Source organism: Pseudopodoces humilis, chromosome 3 (assembly GCF_049639895.1).
Source record: "Pseudopodoces humilis isolate 2021_Gansu_Grassland_sample_001 chromosome 3, ASM4963989v1, whole genome shotgun sequence".
Lineage (NCBI taxonomy): Eukaryota > Metazoa > Chordata > Aves > Passeriformes > Paridae > Pseudopodoces > Pseudopodoces humilis.
Window position 1 is genome coordinate 17,315,081 of NC_142202.1, and position 22,915 is coordinate 17,337,995.

Consider the following 22,915-nt stretch of genomic DNA (forward strand, 5'->3'; position numbering starts at 1 on the left):
ACCCAGAATGCAGGATGGAAAACTGGCTTAGGGAACAATTTTGAGCTCATCAGCTGACAAAGATCTCTGTTCTGTAGAAGCATTGGCTGGGGACCCCTCCGAAGGCCCATGTCTCAAAGCTGTGAATGACAGCTCATGTGACAGGCACTGTGGCAAGCATTACATGCTGGTTTGACAAAGTCTGACAAACTACACTCAAGCAGGTGTGGTGGGCAGGAAAAAAGCTGGACAACAGCAAGTCTGGTTTATTTCTTATTCCCTTAAATTTCTTTGGATTGCTAGCACTGCAAGTGTTAGCTTATAATTAAGGGCATATGTAGTGCATAGAAAAGCTGTGGATTGCTCTCATTACAAACTAAAGAATCAGGCTCTAAACTGAGTGACAAGTTCCAAGATAATTAAAACCGAGTTTTATTTTATAACTAAGAAAGAATTATACTCTTCTTAAACCATGTTAAACTAATTTAGGTTTTTCTGTAGATTTTAACCCTCTTCCAGTCACTGGGACATATAAGCACTAACATCACTACCCCCAGCCAAACCAAAGTGGTTTGTTGCATGATGTGAACCTTCTGCATGCCTTCAACGTGAACACTCGGTCAGAATTAGCCAGGATTTTTCTCCAGTGATTCATTACACACCAAGTACCTGATATCGCATCAGCCCATGAAATCTATCTTCTGTGTCTCATAAATCAGTATCATCAGCATAACCAAGCAATGAAATGAAGAGAGATTTGTCATTAAGGTACATAGAAATTATGACACGCTACACAGTTCCAGGTCTCAAATCCACTCTCCCCGAGGGATAAGAACAGCAAGTATTCCCATGATTACCCACAGCTATCATGTGACTAAACCCTGTACTTACACAGATACAACATCTAAAATCCAATGTCTTGGTTACACAGTTCAGTTCAGTATTTTTAACTTCATCTTGGAACTTCTCCAGATGGGAACACTCAGAACACAATACTTTATGTTTCTGAGCCTTTTGAGTTGACTTAATCTGATACTGTTGGCAGTAAGTCTAGAACCTGTGCATTAACTATGCCTTTCTCCACAGTAGATTAACTCTGTGGGAAAAAGTTCAGTATTGCAAAGCACATCATGTCCAATTTTACAACTCCTGATTTTACATACACCTGTCAGCTGCATAAACTGTATTTTTGTTGTCATCACTGAGAAGTCAATAATGTTCACTGACTATTGTTCCCACCTGTATTCTCTGGTATGTAATGGTAAGGTCTATACATTAACTGCCAGGAAGGCAGTTTAAAATGTTTTACTGAACTATACACACAGAAATGCAGTGCAAATGCTGTAGGCCTCCAAGAGCTTTTCTTTAGATTTTGTTAGGATCAATAGTTAAAAATATTCCCCAAACAGGCTACCCTGGAGAGTTGGTCTGTCAAACAATACTGAAAGAACACAGTTAGTCCTGCTGCTGTTTCAAGGTGTGCAGAAGCCTGCCAAGGCAGCAGCAGAATAAAGGTGAATTACATACTCAGGAAATGTGGCAATCTCAGTCTGCCCCTAACGTTATCGATCTCACAAGCCCTCGCCTCAGAACAGGGAGAGTTTCTTTGCAATGCTTTATTTCTTGAGATGGTTTATAAGGAGAAATCCAACACTAATGCCCTGGAACAAAACCTAAATGAAGTGTAATCCACCTTATGAGCTATAGCAAAAAAACATTCTGGACAACATCAGGTTTTACTACATGTAACGGCTTTATGAAATGTATAAATGCTATTGTTCTATAAAATACATTTTTCATTCTAAAAGGCAAATTATAATTCATATTTATTCAGGACTTTCCTTTCTAGTGCTCTAAACTTACTTTTAAAAGAAAGACACAAGATTGCCAACTTAAAGGTTTATTATAGTGTTTTTATTAACAAACTTTCATTGGAAAGTTCTGGGCGCATTAACATAGGAGGCACATTGGCTTCGACGTTTGGCATTTGACAGTCAACAGAATTGCACTTCACTGCGATTGCCTTACCACAACAATGTGAACTTTCATGGCAACCCTCGGAGCGAGCTTCTCTCCCTGACCTGGTCAGCAGGTGTTTTTTATCATTTTGGTCAGCCTTCAAAACTCGGTCATTCTGCAAAGAACGCTGATCTATCTTGCCCTCAGCTTTCTTTTTCTGCTTTGACAGAGAGGCTTTCTTGCTTTCCACCCCGTTCGCTTCTGTACCACCCTTTTCATCACACTTGTCTATCTGCTGACAGAATCCCTTTTGGTTATTTGAGATGCTGTTCTCACATTCAGAGCAATGCACTATTAGAGGTGCTGCGTTTCGGCAGAGGAACTGTGAGGAGCTCATCACCTTTGGAGCAGTTCTTACGTTTTCCTCTGGGTTTTGATGAGCATGTGTATCTGTTCTGTTTATTCTTTGATGTGCCTGGAACTGCTGCACTGACTGAAGGAAAAAATTTTTAGGCAGAGAGTTTTGTGTCATCGTTCTTTTGAGCCTTCCTTGAAGGCAGCTGCAATGGAGGACACGCTGGACTGGATGCACGTAACCCTCGGCAGCTTGCTGTAAAGCATTTATGGGAGCTACAGAGCTCTGGACCTGTACAGTCCCCGGGGAAGGAGAACACTGGTAACAGAAGGTGTCGCTTAACTGCTGACAGGAGTGTGGACTCCACTTCACTGCCACCTGTTTATATGCATCAGGACAGCTACACTGCCTGTTTTGAGAGAAAACTGGGCATACGGTGTGTTGGTCAATAGACGTCTGCAGCACAGCTGAATTAGCAACATTTTTGATGCCTTTACTAACTTCACTATTATAGGCTGGATGCATAGGCACACATGAGTTTTGGGGCCTGCTGCTGAAGAGCTCTGAGCAGATATGAGTTTCTTCATATGTCACTTTCTCTGCAGGGTTACAGATTCTGGTTTGTGATGCCAGAGGTTCAAGCTCATAGTGCTCATGCTCCATTTCTGGTTTCTGACTCCTGGAGTCCAGCTGATACTTGCTAACAGGATGTGATTTGTTTTGACTTCTGCCCCCTTGGGGTCCTGAAAAGGCCTGAGAGAAGGCACTACACCGCAGTTTTTTTGGTAGTGGGATCTGGCCACAAGTGCCCTGGGGCCCAAGGCATCGGCACATGCACTGGAAGAAGAAGGTTGCGAAAGCCCAGCTAATGCACATTATAAGCATCATGAAAGTGCCAAGCTGAGTGTATGCCAACACTGTTGAGGGCATCATCATTGCCCCAGCTACAAATGTAGTCAAGGCAGCCATTGCAATAGCAGAACCCATACGGCTTAAAGAAAAAATGACTTTCCCCTCCCGGTCAGGGTCAGGGGCTAAGCGATAAGCCACTCCATAATGAACAGCAAAGTCCACTGACAAGCCAACAGCCACTGAGATTGTGACAGATTCCAACACATTCAGCTCCCACCCAAGAAGAACCAGAGAACCTACAGTGACAAAAATAGTTCCAGCTATTGAAACTATTGCATAAAGGCTTATGATTATGTTCCAAGTTGTAAGAAGCATTACGCTAAATGCCACGGCCACTGAAAGGCCCATGGCAATCAGAGTACCATCAGAAAGACTGTCCTGAAGATCGTAAAATTCAAGGTTACTTACAAACCAACCACTGCTAAGACCTTCAGGAGCAGAACTAAGCTCATTTGAAATCCATGAGTCCACCTCTTTGTAGAACTGATGCATTTTCTCATAAGCCAGTGTGAAGAGGTAGGTGCTTTGGAACTCCAACACCACTGCCCTGATGGTGTCATTAAGGTCAAAGCGAGGCCCTGGGGTTTTGCTGTCTAAGTGGTACCCTGTGCTTCTTTCTAGCTCCATTATAGCTCTCTTGATACATAATTCAAAAACTTCTTGTTTGTATGGGAAGCTCCAGTGGCTGCAGCAGGGGTAAAGTGATGGCTCATCACAGTCTTGATTTTCCATCCACTGTTTAAACGTTTCAATGAAGCAGCTTGTGAAGTCTTGTTCTTCCGTCTGATAAAAAAAGGTTTGATTTCTTAACTTCTGACAGAAACGTAAAATCCAAACCTGTGAAGCTGGGCTAGCGATATTAAAACTGGTATCTAGCTGCAGCTCTCCTTTGCTTTTAGGGTTTAAAGGGTCACCGTTATCCTCAGGTGTGACACCCCAGATTACTGTAATCGGCATGTGGAGCTCTTCTCCGTGATGGACACGTTCAAACATAAAGAGTTTTTTGTATTCTGCATCGTATCGTTCAAATGGGTGAGAAGACCTAAATACCTGAAACTCGGAGAGCTCCAACGACGGCAGTTTCATCTTTGGATTTACACACACGATATATGCTCCACCAACTGTTAAGGCAAGGAACCAGAAAAGCCAAATATACCGAAATTTGATAACAATGCATGGCAAAACTTTCTCAAAAAATATCCTGGATGCCTCCGAGACTGCAAAAATAATCTTGTGGAACATTTGGCACAACACTGTCCAGCAGTTTTTGTTGTTGTATACCCTCTGCTGAGGTTTCTTAAAGCAACTGAAAATATTGAGAAGATATCGTTCATGTAATACAACTACGGCAGGCAGCCATGTTACCATCAAAACATAATTCACCAGAATGGCAGTGCCAGCATAAACACCAAAACACCTGATTGCTGTGATATTGCTGACATAATTAGCATAGAAGGCAGCAGCGGTTGTAAAACTCGTGACAAACATGGAAAGAGCAGCATGTTGCAATGTGATGCTCACTGTCTCAGAGGTTCCAGCATGAGGTTTATCGAACTTTGTGTAGTTCCAAACATCACATAAGACAAAAGCATCATCTGCTCCAATCCCAACAAGGATAATCAATGCCGTGAGATTCATGAATGGAAAGAACTCAAAATTAAATACTACCCGATAGAGAAAATAAGAAATAATCAAGGAACTAATTATTGCAAACATAGTCATCAGCGTGATAAACATGGACTTGGTGTACACACACATAACTAACAGAACAATTACAATGGCTATGGCAGGATACACAGTATCCATCAACAAGTAATCTTGAAACAACCTATGTTTTATTCCAAACTCAATTCCCATGACGGTTGTTACACCATCAGAAGCGTTCCAGTTCTCAAAGTTATCTAGGTAAATACTCATCATGCTTTCCCCTTTCTCAGTCGGAGAGAAGAGCATGCTGTATTTTAAAGCTGGTAAGACATAGTCAGCTGTCTTTGGGCTTAGGAAATCCTTGTCCACTAGGTAGTGAAGGATCTGGTAAACAGCATTGTACTTGGTACATTTGCGAGGCACGTTTGTACACTTGAGTTGGTCCTTCCTCTTGGCATTCATATCCCAGCAGTCTGGCCCCAGGGTCCCGTTGTAGTAGTATTTGGCACAAGTACGAAGCAGCTTCAGGGTATGAGAGACATCCCGTTCAACAATTTTCTGACATGATGACCTGTTGTTCAGAATAGCAATATAGTTTCCCAGTGTCCAGCTGGGACAGCATGAAGCAGCAGTGGCTCTCTGGCAAAGATCACCAAACTGGGAATGGGATCTAATCTGTATAAAGACAGACAGGGAGAAAAATCCAATTTAAAGTAACAGTTTGAAACATTCAGTAACCAAAAAAACCAACCCAAGAAACAACTTTAAATTATGAATATTCAGATTACAGTCCTTTGGTGTTAGCATTTTAAATTCTTATTTCCACACACACTGCTTTTGATCCTCTTACATGCAGCAGACTAAACCAGGCAGTATACAGACTTGTCACAATGGCAAAGAATTGGCAGAAATGTTAAGAGTATTATTTGAAGACCCACTGAGGTGTTTTGCTTCTTTCCAGACTGAGGACTGTTAACTCTCTTCTATTATCTCATGCTATACTCCTGAGCATAAACAATCAGCCATACATCAGTGAAGTTTCATTCTGCTTGGAATCATATCCTGAAGTTGCTAGGAGAGGCAAGGACTTACCTTCCTGAAAGGAAGGATGTGATAGCTTTACCATAACTTCTGTCACCTGATGTCTCTTCTACAACCCTGATTTTATGTCTCTTTTAGCTCTTGTACACCTGGCAGGCACTGTCCCCAAACAGCTCTGCCTGCCACCCAGGCAATGCATGTCCCTAAGTCATGCAGAATTTCCAAAGCACAAGCACAAGATAATTCCACTGTCATGAAGCACCCCAAAATAACAGGTCATGCCTCTGAACACTGCACCCCCAGTGCATGACACATTCTGCTTAAAGATTCTCCTAACTAAATGAGTCTTAATCCCTCATGGGGATATTTTTCCTTTGCTTCTCGAATACTCGAGATTTAGTTGTAGACAGTAAGAGCACGATTTAGCTAAATCACCACAAGACACTTCTATGCAAACTGAAAGGAACTATGAACCATGAGTGAAACTCTTAAGTAACAAGGTTAGATCAGGGAAATTTTCTCAACTCAATCTTTGTAGGGCTTGAGGAATAAAAGTCTCAAGAAACAGAACTTCTGTAATGTGACAAAGTAGAATTAGTCCTTCCAATAGTTAAGATATATGTAAAAGTTCTGTTTTGATCAAGTTACACAGAATGAATACATATTAATACAGTCACATAAATAAAGCCATGTGCTTCAGATTTTACAGGAGTGTACCCTGAAACAGTTGTCCATGTATGCTTTAAATATAGGTGATCTGAAAGAAACCACTTAGCCTCTTTTTTCTTTCTTTTCTTCAGCAAAATTGCACAGACTTATTATTAGCAATCCTTCATAATACACACCAAAAAAATACATTTGGGGGTTCTCTTTAGCAGTTAGAAAAGCTTTAATATGGACCAAATTTTGTCAACCAGTTTCTGAACAATAACAAACTGGCATTCCAAAAAAACAGGATAATTCACATTTGATTGTTTCCAGATAAAAACACTCACACATGCAAACTCAGGAAAAACTGAACAACCTACTAAATAAAAGGAAGCACTGGAATAGCATATCTGTGTTTTTCATGGCACGTCTCCAGGTTAGTCCTATGAGGATATAATAGGCAAACTAGGAGGAAAGGATTGTATTGTCTTCTCTATGAATTCAGGTTCAAGATGGGACAATGAGGTTTATATACTTGCTGCAGGCCATAAACATTCACTGGCAAAGTAACTGCTGCCAAAGATAAAGTAACATGAGCTGGCAGCTGGAAATTAGAAAGTAAAATACAAAATTCAGCTCCTGATAGCTCATTAAAATACTATGTAAAATGTTAATAGATTGTAGCATTGGGCTTTGTTGGTGATCCAAAGGAACTGGAAAGGTCATTCTGGTGTTTGCAGACCTGGTCTGCCACTGGCACCACTTTAATTTACTTTGGAACAAGTAAAGAAACGGAGCTGTGCAACCTGCACGCATCTGTGGGCAGATCTGCCCAAATGACTCTCTGCAGTGACAGAGAATCACATATCCACCGCTTTGGGGAAGCAGTCTGAAGACATAATATACAGTCATTAAAGTTTATAAAATAACTATTTACAGTTTATAGGGAAAACATTCTGCAATTAACAGGTGAAAAAAACCCAACCTCCTCTTATCCAAGTAGTAAAAGAATTAGAAAACCTCCTATAACTATTTTTTTCTAAAGTTTCCATGAAGATTATAGGAATAGCATATGCTGAACAGCTGCAGAGTAGAGCCCCTAAGTGTCAGTAAAACTTAAAGTAGTTACAAGCAGATGGGAATACAATTAATACATAGAGGATATGCTGTTAGTTCCATACTAAAGCAAATACTGGTTGGCGCTGATACTCTGCTTATCATCAGAAAAATATATAAATTCTAAGGCTTGCACGTCCAACAAGCAGTGCCTGGTTTTCCTGTCTTTGAATACAGAAAGCTTTAGCACTTAATTCAACAGAACTGTGACCCTAAACAGGCATGAACTCAAAACTAGAAATAAATACAGCCAGAAAAGAGTCTTTAAGACCAGAAGGTCACCAAAGTCACGGATTTTTTGTTATGGCTGCAGTGCAAGTCAGCATCCTCTCCCTCCCTAGGGACTGGCCACTAGCAGAACTTAGCATACGTGGGACACAGCACAGCACTTTGTGAGTTCTAAGAAGTGTTAGAAGTACTTGAAACTGCTAGAAAGTGTCAAAATAATTAAAAATTCTATTTGTAAGTGACAAGCATTTTAAAAAGAAGCTATAAAAAAACTTCATCCTTTTTGAGCCCTGAGTATCTAAATTTTATAATAAATTTACATGCACAGACTAACAATAATAGCAAAACCTAACCATATTAATTTTCTATACTATCCAAAAATCAATGCTACCATGATGCACTGTTGTTCTGCTCAGCTGAGGTGTTCAAATACTTTATTCATAAGTAATTTACAAATAAAGATCTACAAAAACTTTATTTAGAACAATATTCTTTATAAATATCTACACAACTGTGGATGTAGATGATGCAGCAAACATTTCATTTTCTGAAGTGTTCTTATTTCAAAGGAAGAGCTGGTTTTATGGGGCTTGTTTGTTGTAGTAAAGTAGTTTCATCTTTCCCTCAGGAAGTATAGCAGTATTTGATAAAATACATTATTATCAAGGTGAGCAGATAGGGAGGAACAAAAGAAAAAATTCTCAGGAGTAATGCAATCATAACAGAGATATTCTTCAGAGGTAACTAACTGTCCTCTGTCAAACAGAAAGATGTTTTTTAATTCAGACTTCATTGCTCTGCAATGATCTACACTACCTGGGATATACCTGCGTCAGCTGCCTGTGTGACTAAACTACAGTTAAAGGCAGAGATTAGCATCTCCTCCCTCAGTCTCAATTTTCATCCCTGTGAAAGGTTATTCTCCCCTGGATCTCCTGATTGAACTGGTGATACGATGACTCCCTAGCTCAGCTCCTTCAAACTGAGCTGGGCTGCTCCTGTACTCTGCTCACCTGGCTCATTCTGATTGCAAGAGATAAGGGATAAAACCACACGAGCCATCCTGTCAGTGCAATCATCTCTGGTGGGGAAATAAGGAACACTTCATGAGCATGAGAGGACAAAACCCAGTTGCATCGAGGGAGGCCAACCAGGACAAAATGCCTGTCAGCAGACTGCCAAGGAGATTCATTATACAATGTTTCACTACAGCTCAACATTTTAAGCCAACACACCATGGCTATTGTAGAGAAAAGTTTGGGAATTTGATAAATTAATACAGTTGTCTAATAGGCAATGATCAATGTAATAATGAAAATATTTCTCATTAAGTAATTGAGAAATATTAATTAGGTTGTCTATGATTATTTTTGTTTTGGAGAAGAGCAAAATGGAAATAATTTGTTGAGTATTAACAAATGAAAAACATATTGCTTCATTTCCATGCAAAGTCATCAGTATGTGAACCAAAAGTTCATGGTTACTCAGAGGTTCAAAGGAGTTCACTCCAGCAAGTGTCAAGCTTATATTTTACAGATAAAGTTAAAGGAGAAAATTAGTATTACTCTTCAAGTATCATTATCCACATCTAATTAACTGGGCTGTATTTCTAGCTATTTTACCTAAGGTCCTAGTCTGTACATTGCCAACCTACTCTAAACTAACAAAAAAAAATTAATTTCTGTGATCCACTGGGTGTCAGAGAAACCTGCATATTCTATGAGATTATAGCTAGTTCACCTGGAGGTGAAAACTCAAGAAAAATCAATTATTTGCTGAGACCCAAGAACAAAACTCCCTGGAATAATATTCTATGAGGAAACACACAGTAAAAGTTAAGATAGTTCTTTCCTGAAACAACCCTTTTCTACCCAATTCTGGATGCTATTAGTAGAAAACTCAAAGAAATCCCCTGATATATAACCTGATCTACAAACTGAAAGTTGTTTTTTAACTGCATGTACCTGCTGACAGACCATTTGGCAGGAGCTGAACCACATAAAGTCCTCTCATATGGTACTGGATGGCAGTGGGCAGCAAAACAAAGTTTCAAATGCATGCTCTTTATCTGTAAGTGAAACAAATGCCATATTGACTTACCCTCAAGTTGTCTACATTGCACATTGACTTAATTGCATTCAAATTCCATAAATTCTCTCCTTCTGTTGATGTAAACACCACTCGTGAATAGCGATCACCTGAAATTACAGAAGGGGGTTTTCACTGATTGTTTGGGTGGGCCTGGTATCAAAGGCTGAGGCAAAATCCCACCATTCAAATGACACACATGAAATCTTTGTCGAGTCATGGGAATTCACCTCCTTTTCAAGATGAGCTGTTTATCTCTAAGACTCACTCCACATAAAAGTTTCCATTTCCTTTAAGTGCTTATAGTAAATATGGCATCTTCAATACTACATACCACTCAGAAGCTCTACAGACTTCCATTCAAGCAAACTATCTTCTGAAATATGACAAACAAAAATCAAAAGATCTAATCAGCAAACGATGAAATTCTTGGCACAGCATAATGGCAGTACACTGATAATAGTAATCAAAGGCTGATTTAGTAAGTCATTTGGGAATATAAATAATAATTATAAAGCTGTTTCTACAAGAATGTTTTTGCTTTAGAAGCAAATGACTGCAGTGGAAATTGTTGTGATATCCTTGAGGCCATTTTCAAGAATTCCACAGTTTAGACACATGGAGCTTAAATTACAAATTAAATCGCATTTATCAGAAGACAGATTTAGGAAAGGAAATAATTACTTAGTGGCAGTGAGATCTGTCTGCAGAGCTCAGAAGGGAAACAAATATACAAACACAAATATATAGTACTGCTTAACACAGTATGGTACTTTGGGTTAAGAAACATTATCATATTAATTAAAATATTCAAAAAACCCAAAAGGCAGAATTTTTCCCACTGTTGTGAAGCTGCAGAATTTTTGCCTTCCATAAGGCTGCCATGAAATGACGCAATGGCAGTGCTTCATGGTCTCCAACCATGCTTTAGGATCAAGGGAACTGAAATTTAGAGATCACACAAAGAAAGATATCAGGAATGGCAAAAGTGGGTCAAGAGGAAATCAACTGTTTTCTTTACATAATGGACTGGCAAATTTTCCCATAGAAATGCAATTCCTGCATGACTGTCACAACTGAGACTATGCAGAAACAGCAGAGGAAAGAAGAGTGAGACTGTGCAGAACAGCGGCCTGGATAAGAGGAGTTAGTTCTGCTTCAAGTTAATGCTCAGCAGAGTACCAAGCACATTTCCTCTCCCTTACTCATGATATGCCTCGGTCTAATTTAGTTCTGTTCACAGGAGCAGAAATGATGACCTTACTCCCATCCTCTCACTTAGATATAAGAGCATACTGTAATTGAAAAAAAAAGAATAAAAATCTGTTCTTCAGCCCAGTTTTCCCTGGTCATTGCTCTCTTAGACCAAGTAATCTAAATAAATAATTTCACAATTGTGTTTTTGTGCTCTGTTATCAGTTCCCACATGTGGAAGTAGCCACAAAAGAGCTCAGGTCCTTCTATAAATAGAGGCAAGATCTACATCTCTCTGCCAGAACAGGATTTATCAAAGTTCTGCAGTGTGCCTTGTAAAAAGTCTTTGTCTTTTTTTGTCCTCTAGTTTAACTTAGTCAGCTTTATAAGCCTACAGTGCTTTAAGGGGGGGACATTTTCTTTTTCTATTTCTTTGAGGGGGATATTTTCTTTGTTGTGTTTTTTTGGTTGTGTTTTTTTTTCCCCGTAAACAAACCCCTATATTCTGTACAAAATATAACTGGTGGATGCCTTTAGGACATATACAGGAAAAGTATTTTGATTTAGATTTTTAAGAATTAAGTTAATGGCATGGACAAAACTCAATTTCTTCCCAAATGTGAATTAAAGACTACATCTCTAGCCACACAGAAAACACTGATTTTACAATGGTCAATACTACCAAGAACTAATAAAATTCTTTACAGGAAATGGGAACAGTTAAAGGAAGCACTTCAAGCAAATACAGTTTATTCTGAGGAAGAGCCAACAGAATAGAACCAATAAGGCAAATCTTTAAATAATTCTGAAAGTAACTTTGAAATATTTCAGACCAATTTTATCAAGATTTCTGCATGGAGAAAGAAGGTGTTTATTGCGCATATATATTAAGTAAAAAATATCTTCCTAAAATGGCATACAACATACAGAAGAGTTCAGAAAACTCTGAACTGTCAGAAGTTTTTAGCCTTCTTCGTATCATTTCTCCACTTACTTGGAATATCACAGAAAAAGGTATCCTTGTGGAAGTTCCAGTCTGCTTGCCTCTTCTCTCTTTCATAGTGATCATCTGACCATCTGTCATCTTGATGACTAAACGAGAATAAAGAGTTTTGCTTTGCCTTAGCAAAGAAATTATTAAAAGAAGCACCATCCAAAGAAGTCACACTGCTTAACAGCTCTTACACATGAGAAAACGTATTTTTACCAATGCAATTTTGGTATAAAAAACCCAAACAGCAATTTACATTTTTCTTTAAATTAAGAGACTTCAAACGAAAGGACACTGAGTCCAGTACTGAAAATATCCTTAGAGAAAAGTAAAATTATACATTTTTTTCAAAACCTTGAAATGGGAAATAGCTAGCCTGATATGAAAGGCCTTAAGAACTGTAGAATATTAGATTCTGTATTTACTGAAATCAGTAGCAGTAGATATATTTACTTCAGAGGATACTGGTACGATGTACATACAAAACCACCAATAAAACAAAATGTATTTTTATTATAAAGTCTTACCTTTTAGCTTGCTCATCTGCATATTTGAAAGGATAGTTTGCAAGTGTGGCTTTGTACCCTGTGTTTTTCACCATGTTGTTCCATGTGACCAATCTCTGTCCTATGGCAGTCCCTCTGGGCTCAAAACCCTAAGGGAGGAGAAGCACAAAATTCCATTAATGCTTTTCATTCTTCAGCTGAAACGGGAGAATGGAAACACGATCAAAGTGATGGATAGTTTTCATTATAAAGCATAATTACTCCAGGCATTTACTTTTAGGGGTAAAATGCTTTATGACAAGTCAGACAAAATAATGACTAACTGTAGAGAATGACGAGGGATTAAGAATTCTTGCACGTCCTACTGCTCTCCTTGAGAAGAGATGATGATTTAGTCCATCAAATGTTCAACACCTGGTTTTCAGAGGAAGGGCATTCTACAAAGTCCTTTTCTGTATCTCAATTATCACTCTTAATTGATTAAATATGATTAAAAACTGTCAAGTATTTCTTCTCTATTTCTCCAAGAATAAGGCAAATATTTAAATAATTTTGAAAGTGACTTTGAAACAATTTTAACAACCTGGCTGTTTGCAAGAAATATCCATTACATATGGATATGTACAGATACACATAATATACCATAAATAACAATAACTTACAGGAACAGTTTATTTTTATTTGAGGATAATAATTAAATGTCACATTTTCAATAAAAATCCTGAAAGCTACTCATTCTTATGACAATTCATGAAAATTAAAAAATGACTGCAATATTTAACAGAATCTGATAAAAATTACTTTTAGTCTTTCAATATGGCTATCACTTCATCCCCAGAAGGCACTTAGAACCCTCTCTCCTTTAATAGATCCTGGCCTTCATTCTTTGAAACCTGATTTAGAACGTATGGTCTGTGCTGTGCATCTAAAGCTGGGATGAATTTACATTATTCAATCTGAAGCAGTTCTGTTGAAGAACACATGACCTCAGCAAAATGCAGAGGGAATGGAAACTAGTGGGTAACATTCTCTGACGGCAACTGCAGCTTTGTATTATCATTTGCTGCTCCAATGCCAAGATTCAATACTGTATCAATTGCTGTACTTGCATTTGCTGTTTACTGGTTCCACTGGAAAAAATGGCAAACAAAAAATACTTATTTGACAACTGATTGATATTGACTTACCAGCAGTGGATCAGAGAAATCTGGAAGATCTGGAACTAATATTCCCACGAGTGCACACACCACTATGAGCACGGTGCACATGCCCAGGACCACCACGGGCCAGTCGGCGATGAGAGCGGCGTAGCTACGGGAGAGGAGCAGGGAGAGGTGCTACAGCAATGGCAGCTGCACACAGAACTAATCCATACTTCTCTAAAGAGCTTTTCAGGTCAGACTAGTATTTTTCCCCAGGATTCTGACAAAAATGCAAGTGAATCCATGATCGTGAACTACTAGAAAAATACGCTCTGTCAAAAATTTAGTGAGAGAAAATATCACTACTTGGGGATTTTTTAAACTTAAACATTTTAAAGAAAAAAATCCAAGCAAGAAAAATACCTGTTTTAAAGTTGAACCCAAAGAAAACATTTCCTCTATTTTTAAAATAGTCATTAAAACAATAATTGAGAAACAATTGAAAATTGAAAAATATTGAAACCCTACATACTCATGATCCATGAAATCTGTTGTAGTTCAAAGATGCAAGTGGTTGGCAAAATGATACATAAACAAACCAACATTAACTGTCTAGTTTCACAGCATAACATCCATCCTTGGATTTTAACATCTAGATCATTCTAAATTATATGAGTGGAAGATCTGTTATACGCTAACCTAATTTTCTTTATTTTTGTAAAATATCTTTATTTTTGTTAATTCAAGAGAAATGTTCAGAAAATTAAGTGAGAACAAGAAATCTTATTTCTGAATTATTTTTCTTACAATAAAGACTTGACTTCATAGAGTTTACATTTCAAAAGCAGAACTGTCTAATACTGGGAGCAAAGAGAGTATAGGAAGTCCCATAAAGGCATTAGAAAAGTAATTACAGGCTATGAATCCTTCTACATGAATGGTCTCTGTACACATTAGATATTGATCAAGAAGATCTCCACTCTTATTTCCTCCTCAACCTACAAGCAACAAAACATGAAAGTTTATAGCAGAGAACTCCTTTATGTATTTCTACTGTCTTAAAGATTATGGCTCTGTTTCAACTTTAAGAGCAACTTGCTAATTAATCACAATACAATTATCAGCTCAACCAAAATTTTCTTGTCCCACTGCTAAGAAGGAAGGGATTGTCCATCTCCCCACTCCAGCAACAGGTTCCCAGTGTCCTGACTGCAAAATCAGTGGCATGAGCAAGCTTATTCCTGTTTTTCCATAGCACGTGGAAATAGGCACCTCTAGGGGTCTAAGTAGAGCTTTGAGGAGCAAGGAAATCCAAAGCACTGGGTGTTTCTCTGTTTGCCATTAAGTAAACATGGAATAATTCTGACATGCTCACACAAGAGGTTAATTAGCAAAAGCTTGAAAAGCAATCTGAAGTCAAAGTTTTCATTCAAGTCAATCACAAAGGGGCAGCTTGCCAAATGAGCAATTGTACAAACTAGAAGTGGAGTAACAGAATTTTCCTATTTAAAGGACTAAATGTTTTTCTAAACACCAAGCTAGAATGACTAGCCATTACAGACATTTGCTCTGAATTCATAAAAGTTATACCCAAAAGATTTATTTTCCTATTCATCACTAGTGCCAGATTTACAAAATTTTGACATGTTGTCTCTACAGTTCCATTCTCAGCTGAGCACTCTTAAATTGGGTAAATTCTTTCAGCTGTGAAAGAAACTCTCTCCTACATGTTTAATGTGATAATAAGCCACATACAGAAAACAGTGAAGTGCTTGTTTACACCTGCAAATTTCTACTGTTTCTTTTACCACATACTGAAACTCAGATAAACCAAGGTAACCTGGGCTGACAAAAGGACTGACCACTCTATTTTTAATTTTACCTTTCTGAACAATATTTAGTGCTACTCAGGGCTCTAGGTCCAAGCAAGTTGCTAAAACCAGCCTCAACCCCCACCCACTGTACATGGCTAAAGAGATGGCAGGTTTTTTATTTTTTGCCTATTAAGAAGCTGTAACATAAGTTTAGTTATTTTTTTTTCTCTGTGAAGAGGAAGCCACCACCCTGACAGATTGGACATTAACGACCTCTTGCCTGAAAATGCTCAAGTCCAAGGGGAAAAAGCTTAAATCAATTCCTCAGTGGGGGAATCACATTCAGAAAGGATATCCTTAGTGCTAAGCACATCCTTTAGTACTTTTCTAAATCAGGATAAAACCTCCCACTTTTGGATGCCTAATTAAAACTATTACTTGGTTGTGCAATGACCCAGACATACAGCAACACTTAAACCTTCTTGGTTTTTTTTATCCAAACTATTCCAGCACTGAATGATGAACTCATATAAGTTCGACACTGAGTGAAATACCACTGTTTATGCCATTTTGCCCTGTTTTCAGTCTGTTGGAATGGTAGTAATTTTAGCCAGCTATGTATCATTAAAATTAATATGGCTTTCATTAATTTATTTCCTCCTGATGTTTTCCACACACATAAAAAAGGTTTGGTTTGGTTTTAGTTGTTTTTTCTTTTTTTTTTAATTCATACTTTAAGTAATTCAAAATGCTTGGGAGATACAGTAACTCAATCTGTATTTAGCACCACTAAAAGCACCACTCTTATAAAGTAATTTGTCCAAAGATGATCCAAGACCTCAGATGTTGTCTTCAGAAGGAGAAGGTAAAAAAGAGAATGCTTAAGTTCTTTTCTTGTTTTAAGCATAATATGTGGCTAGTGACAAAATTTTCAATTCAGGGCCTGTATACAAATGCCCTCAGGTTCAACCACCCCTCAGGCTCAGAGGCAGAAATGTACCATATATAGTTTCTGTACTGTAAAAAGGTCATTATGAACAACAGGTATTTGTGTGACCCAAATCATATCAAAACACAGATTTCTGTAACTCAAAACAGATACTTAACAAACAGGCCTGCTCTTTACTGAAAACAAATCCTAAAGATGGATTGTGTTTTTAATGTATTTTCACTTGAAATGGTTTCTTGTTGCCATTCTGATGTACTGACAGTTTTAGATACAATGCTCTGTCATTTTCTCTGACCCTGCCATGCTACAGAACCTATACAATCCAAACCCAGTGCTCTAGATTGCATGGGGTTTTAGAAAGAATTAAAAACGGTGATGAAATTTTCTGAAGTTGTCTGCCAGGTTTGTTTATCACTACTGATGATACAACTAAGCCACTTGTCAGAGCAACCCTTAAACAAAAAAGTACTGAGGCATGGAATATCCAGACACAGGTCATAATAAAAATACTATAAAATAGATGAAAACAAGAAGCATTGAAATCTGCATAGATTTTTTAATTCTGGCCTAGTATTAATGATGGGACTGCTTTTCTGTCTGTAAGTAGAGCCTGAGTTTGAATATCCTGCATGTTCTATCCCATTCCTGCTCCCTAAGGATTCACAGATATGTTATTAAGAATGTTAAAGAATTTGTCCCTGGCTCCTTGTTTCAGTGTTTATTTAGGGACCCATTGCAGATCAATTCTTCTAAATGTTGTTTGACCTTGCTGATACTATCTGCCTCCCTAGTTTCCCATGGCAGTTGCAGAAGTTCACTACCCACTGCCTAAAGAAATACTTTTAAAATCTGATTAAATTTGAATGTTTATTATTTTCTTTGAATATTCTTGCTTTGTATGGGGAATAACAGCTTTGCCATCACCTCACCTACCACCTTTATAATTCCACAATCCTCAGTTGTGACAGCACTGAACCTTACCTTTTTGGTAACTTGAATGGTCTGGCTGGCCTGAAAGAAGAGAAAAAGAGAGTAATTGAGAATGCATGAAATATGCATGCACACACCAATTTGTTTAATTATTCTCATACATGGGTAAGCAAATAAATTATAAATATCAGATATTTCAGGATATGAATTATTTTGAAAGGCCCACAATCATATTCAATTGAGTCTTTGCAAACAAGTAGTTCAGAGAATAATTACAGCTACAGACAGCTGGGTTTTCAAATGTAGATTTTTATGCAGCTGATTTTTGGGATTACTATTCCAGAGGCTTTTCCAGTTTGCAACAAGCAACCAAATAAACTAATATGATAAAAATTCAATACTATTGAAAATCATGACAGGATGGAAACAGACAACCACAACACCATGTTCTTACTGTAATTCACAAAACTTCATAGTTGTCCTATGTAATTCCATTACAAAATTTTTTTTTTGGCCACAAATTCTGTCTTGCCATAATACAGGAAGTAGAATGACATGTGATACCTCTACAAAATATTTTAATGCAAATTTTTATTACTTCTTAAAAATCTAATATAAAGTATATTCTTTTGAGGAGGAGATAGCAAACCCACGTGAAAACTATTCTTATCTAACACTGTTCAGTAGGTACTTCAATTTCTTAGCTACTGGACCAGTAAGAGTCACATAAATTTCACTTAAGGACCACTTCATGAAGAATCTGCATTTCAAGAATGTGACATAAAATCACTCCGAAGTTGTAATCATACAACGGTTTCAGTTATGATTTTGTTTTACCAAGGACACATTTAATATTACTTCTCAGAAAAAGTACAGAAAGCACTGATTTAAGGAGCAGGTACTTGCATAAAATAGATCACTTAGTAACATCACACTGAGGTTGCCAAAGCATAGATTGGTATGCTTTCACACACAGATAAACAATTCAAACTTCAGACTCCTCAGGTTTTCAGAAAAACTTAATCCTCTACATAGAAATGAAATCTGCTGTTCTTCAAAGCAGTAAGAGTTGTTCACTACTACACAGTAGTAAGATTTGCTACTTTCAGCCATAAGGAAGTTGGAGAAAAGCAAGAAAGCTGGAGAAAAACAATCTGCAGTTGGAGAGTAACTCAAGGATTAAGGAAAGGTATAGACAAAGATTCTCTGCTGAATGCAGCCACAAAAGATTAAATTTATGAAGTCACCAACCCTCAGACTAGGCACAGAAATCTGACTTCCAGAGGTACTAAATATACACAATTTTTCACTTGATGCTAATAATTTCTGGTAGCATTACAACAGACTCACCAGCAGCCAGAATGTACAGAAACTGAACTGAGTTCTGATATTACTTTGAACAGTAAATTCCCCAAGGCTGAAAAGAAGTTGTGGCAGCCTTGGGGGACTGCTCATTGTCTGATCTACACCCTCAACCACAAAACCAACTTTTCCCAACTCAGGCTAGAATGGAGGATCAGAAACCAGGTACTGAAGTCAAAACTCACTCAACTTTAATCTGAAGTGAGCAGTAACAGGACTCTGGATGAAGAGAAATGCTTAAAGAGACAGTCCCTTTCATGAACTTGCACCAAGGCAGAGCACATGCTGAATGTGCCTTCTCAACTGTAGAGAAAAGGGGGCAAAGCCACAGTGTTGAGAATAACAATTTTTTAAACTGCAGCACGGACTCCTGGGTGTACAGATGTGAGAGAAATATAAACAGACATTTATTGTTAGTAAGGTGATTCAAACATGAATTTCTAGCTTTCATTTGTAAAGATCTGAATTTCCATATATATTCAGTCACTTGTTTTTGTCTGTGCCATAATGGGCTCTGCCATGAGTAATAGGATCAGACAACGCTTTGGTGCAAGCAGAGCCACCCAATGACAATGCTTAGTACAGGCTTTGTATTTATGCTGATTTGTATAAAGGTTTCTATGACAATTCCAGTTTATATTAGCAGATGAAATTACATTCTTCTGTATGGAGGCTACTTTAAAATTAAATTTGCCTAATTTGGTTTACACAAAGTGGGTAAAAACACCAACACAATCATTTTTTATCCTCCCCCTGTCCCATCAAAACCAAACTACATTTCCCTCTGTTCTTCCACCTGCAAAATATATTCAGTGCTGAACAAATGATGATGATTAAGTTCTTCAAAGTTAGGGAGGGTTAAAGGTCACACCTGCTATCAAACTGTTTTGTTTTGAAAAGCATGCACTGAAAAAACCTGGGTACACCCGGGTGAATTCCAGCAGTGTAACCAATCCCTTGCAGCTGTTGTGATGACTCTATTATATTGGTCAATAGGAAAAGTTATCCCTGAAAACTATGCCCCAAAATTCTTTAGTTATGCTCCAAAATACAGAAATGCATGGCAAAACCAGATCTTTCCCACTTAATTAATGCTGCTGTATCTAATTTTTGAAGTATTATACTTTCATTGAGCCAGTTTAAATAACACCATCAGCCTCCAAAAAAAAAAGTGTGGACAAAAGAGTCCTCATCAGTTTTCATGAGAAAGAAATGGTGAATTCCACTCTTTTGATGAGACAAAAGCCAAGTTGATCTGTGTATTAAATTACCTTTGTACTTAGTTCTCACAAGTCTGATAGCAGAAAATGACAATCACAGTTGTTTGTGACAAGACCAGCAAGTAACCAAGTTACTGCATGAACTGCAGTCAGATTAAAATCTAATAAACACTTTGCACCAAGAGGGGAAAGAGGAAGAAAAGGACAGGCTCTGTTCTAGCACCATTTACTGCGAGTGTCAGCCCCTGCTAAACACATGCTTTGCTTCATCCTGTCCTTTCCTAGTGGCGAGTTTTGTCTGAACATCACACAAATAGATTGGTTAAAACCCCATGATGTTTCTCAGTGAAATATATTTTGGATGCCCAGCATCCTCCTGTGTAACATGCTGAAAGAAGGAATGGTGTCTTTAAAAAGGGCTGCTGTAATACCAGCAAATATACTCCAGGAAAGAACTAAGTATCAGGAGGATTGGTCAGCTTTGGACAGGACTGCCACACCTTTAATTATTCACCTTTCCAGCCTAAACAAGCACTTAACCTCAGTGTTTCTACCAGTATTTTGAACACTGAAGTAGTAGAAAACATTGGTTCCTTTATATACAAACCTACTCAAATTGGGGCACTTCACTGGTATAAAAAATATGATTGCTTTACACATGCTTCAGTCTGAGAAAGACAATGACCAATGCCTGGGCTTCTTGGAGGGGAACACCCTGTGCCACATGGAAACATCCTGACTTTGAGTTCCCAGGGAAGCCAGTCTCCTTTGGATTACAGCACTGCATGAGTTTTCTCATGGAAGTTAATAGGGTACGTCAGAGAGGAGTGTTTGGTCTTAATTCCAAGCATCACACTAGAAAACAAGCTTTTGGAAATCCTATGTATTATTAAATCTAGTTCATAATCTTCATGTCACCTGGACATCACACAGCATGAAGCAGTATTTCAAAACATGCTCCTCAGCATGGAAGTTAATAATAAAACACTATGGCTGATTTACTTCAAATGCAGTGTGTTTCATTAATTTAATGCATTTCAGGGAAATATAAACCTGAATGTGTCAGAGGACAAAGTATCTAGATATTCCAAGGCATTCTTTTTCAGGATTTCTTCACAAACCTCAGTTGTGAGAAAGGTATCAATGAAAGCAAGCCCTTGGCCTCACCTCAAGGAATCAATGCTTTCTGCTTCCTTAGTGGGTGCAAGAAACCCTGCAGAATGTAGCTATGAAATAGAAAATTAGGAAAATGGGCTGTGTTTTGAAGCAGACTTTGAAGAGTTTTCTAGCTGTTGTGAAGCACCCATCATTTAAAAAATGTGCTAAAAGGGCAGCTATCAATAACCAAAGAGGTTGAAAGATATATTAATACAATTTTAAATAGGAACATTCCTGCTTACACTGACAGTAATGTCTGTTGGGTTGCTGGGGTTTTTTTGAGCCAGTTAAAAAGCATCAACACATTCCAAATTGTATCTTTGTACTAACTTATCCAAACATTACCTTCCTAGAATTCCTATTACAATTCTGGATATTTTCCTGGCTAAACATTTCTGATTTATGTAATTTCACTTAGCTGCAATTAATTTCTATTTCACTATGTGCAGATGTAGAGACTGGAACTTGGATACAGAAGGGCTTTTCCTCTTTTTTTCCTTGGAGGAACAAGCCAGTTAGAGTTTAAGCTGAAATTAATGCCTACCAGCCTGGCATGAGGCAGCACAAAGGCACTGCCTGAGATTGCTGTGCCCTGTTTTTAGGTTTAACAAAACAACAAACAGCATTGGATAAATCCCAAACTGTCAGTGTGGGTGCTTCTCCTCTGCTTCATTCCTGGGAGACAGGAGCTAAGGGAAGCAGAAGCTGCTCTCCCAGCAATGAAATACAGCCCCATAATTTTAGTGCTGAGCTGCACAAAAATTTGAAAAAAAATATACAGCTGACTGACATTTGTCTTAAAGGATTTACACAATATAGAATCACGGAATATCCTGAGATGGAAGGAACACATCAGGATCGCTGAAGTCCACCTCCTGGCCCTGTACAAGACAACAGATTCATTCTGCACTCTTGCTTTTCACTTGAAAGATTCACTTGAGTCAAAAACGGTAAGTTGCAATAAATAGCTGTGTTTACTGAAAAAAAAAAAAGACTCTCCTGTCCAAGGATTATGAGGTGTTTAACCTCAATGCTTTACTTTGCCAGAGGGAAACTATTCCCTTTGTTGGTAGATCTGGTTACCAGAAGTGATAAAACATACCTTTTTGTCTTTATTATACTCCTGGATAAGCTAAATCCCTGCAGGATAGAATGAGATATGCATCATATTGTACATTCTCCATCAGAACAATTCAAACTAAATCCCTGCAGAGGAAGAAAATCTTTATGTTTTCAGAATGTCACTGACCCAAGAGAACAATCTGAATTGCTCCTAAATATCAAGCTAGCTTTTGCAGTTGTATCAGATATAACACCTATGTGCTTTATCATTTTAACACTCAGACAACAAATCCAACAGATTAAGTTGCCAAAAAAGTTTTTATAAGCTTCCCAATTTAATTTTTTTGCTATGATGAGCAGTTTTCCATTATCCTAATCATGAACTCTATCTAGATGTTTTTTAAACATGTGGTGTTCATTGTATTTGTCTGCATTTAACTTTACTTGTTTACATCTCTAAGGAACAGGGCAGCCCACAGCAAAATGACACTGTAAAGGAGACAGAGAATTCAGTTTTCTGGTAAGTTGCTTTTTTAAGGTTTTATTAAACCCAAGAAGAATGCAACCAATTTTCACAGGTTTTTTCCCCAGATAAAATATCAAGGAATAATCCA

At 37.9% G+C, this 22,915-nt stretch overlaps 1 protein-coding gene across 3 annotated transcripts in view; it reads right to left on the reverse strand.

The window, feature by feature from the left end:
* Positions 1 to 1,871: 1,871 nt before the first annotated feature.
* DISP1 (dispatched RND transporter family member 1) overlaps positions 1,872 to 22,915 on the reverse strand; it is an 85,075-nt gene continuing 64,031 nt past the window's right edge. For all 3 annotated transcript variants that reach the window (XM_088053528.1, XM_088053530.1, XM_005523309.3), the window contains 6 exons: positions 17,551 to 17,580; positions 13,852 to 13,975; positions 12,686 to 12,813; positions 12,162 to 12,259; positions 9,986 to 10,083; positions 1,872 to 5,527 (listed from right to left, as the gene is read on the reverse strand). In XM_088053528.1, coding sequence (XP_087909654.1) covers positions 1,883 to 5,527; positions 9,986 to 10,083; positions 12,162 to 12,259; positions 12,686 to 12,813; positions 13,852 to 13,975; positions 17,551 to 17,580 — 4,123 coding nt within the window. In that variant the 3' untranslated portion in view covers positions 1,872 to 1,882. The remainder of the gene's footprint in view (positions 5,528 to 9,985; positions 10,084 to 12,161; positions 12,260 to 12,685; positions 12,814 to 13,851; positions 13,976 to 17,550; positions 17,581 to 22,915) is intronic.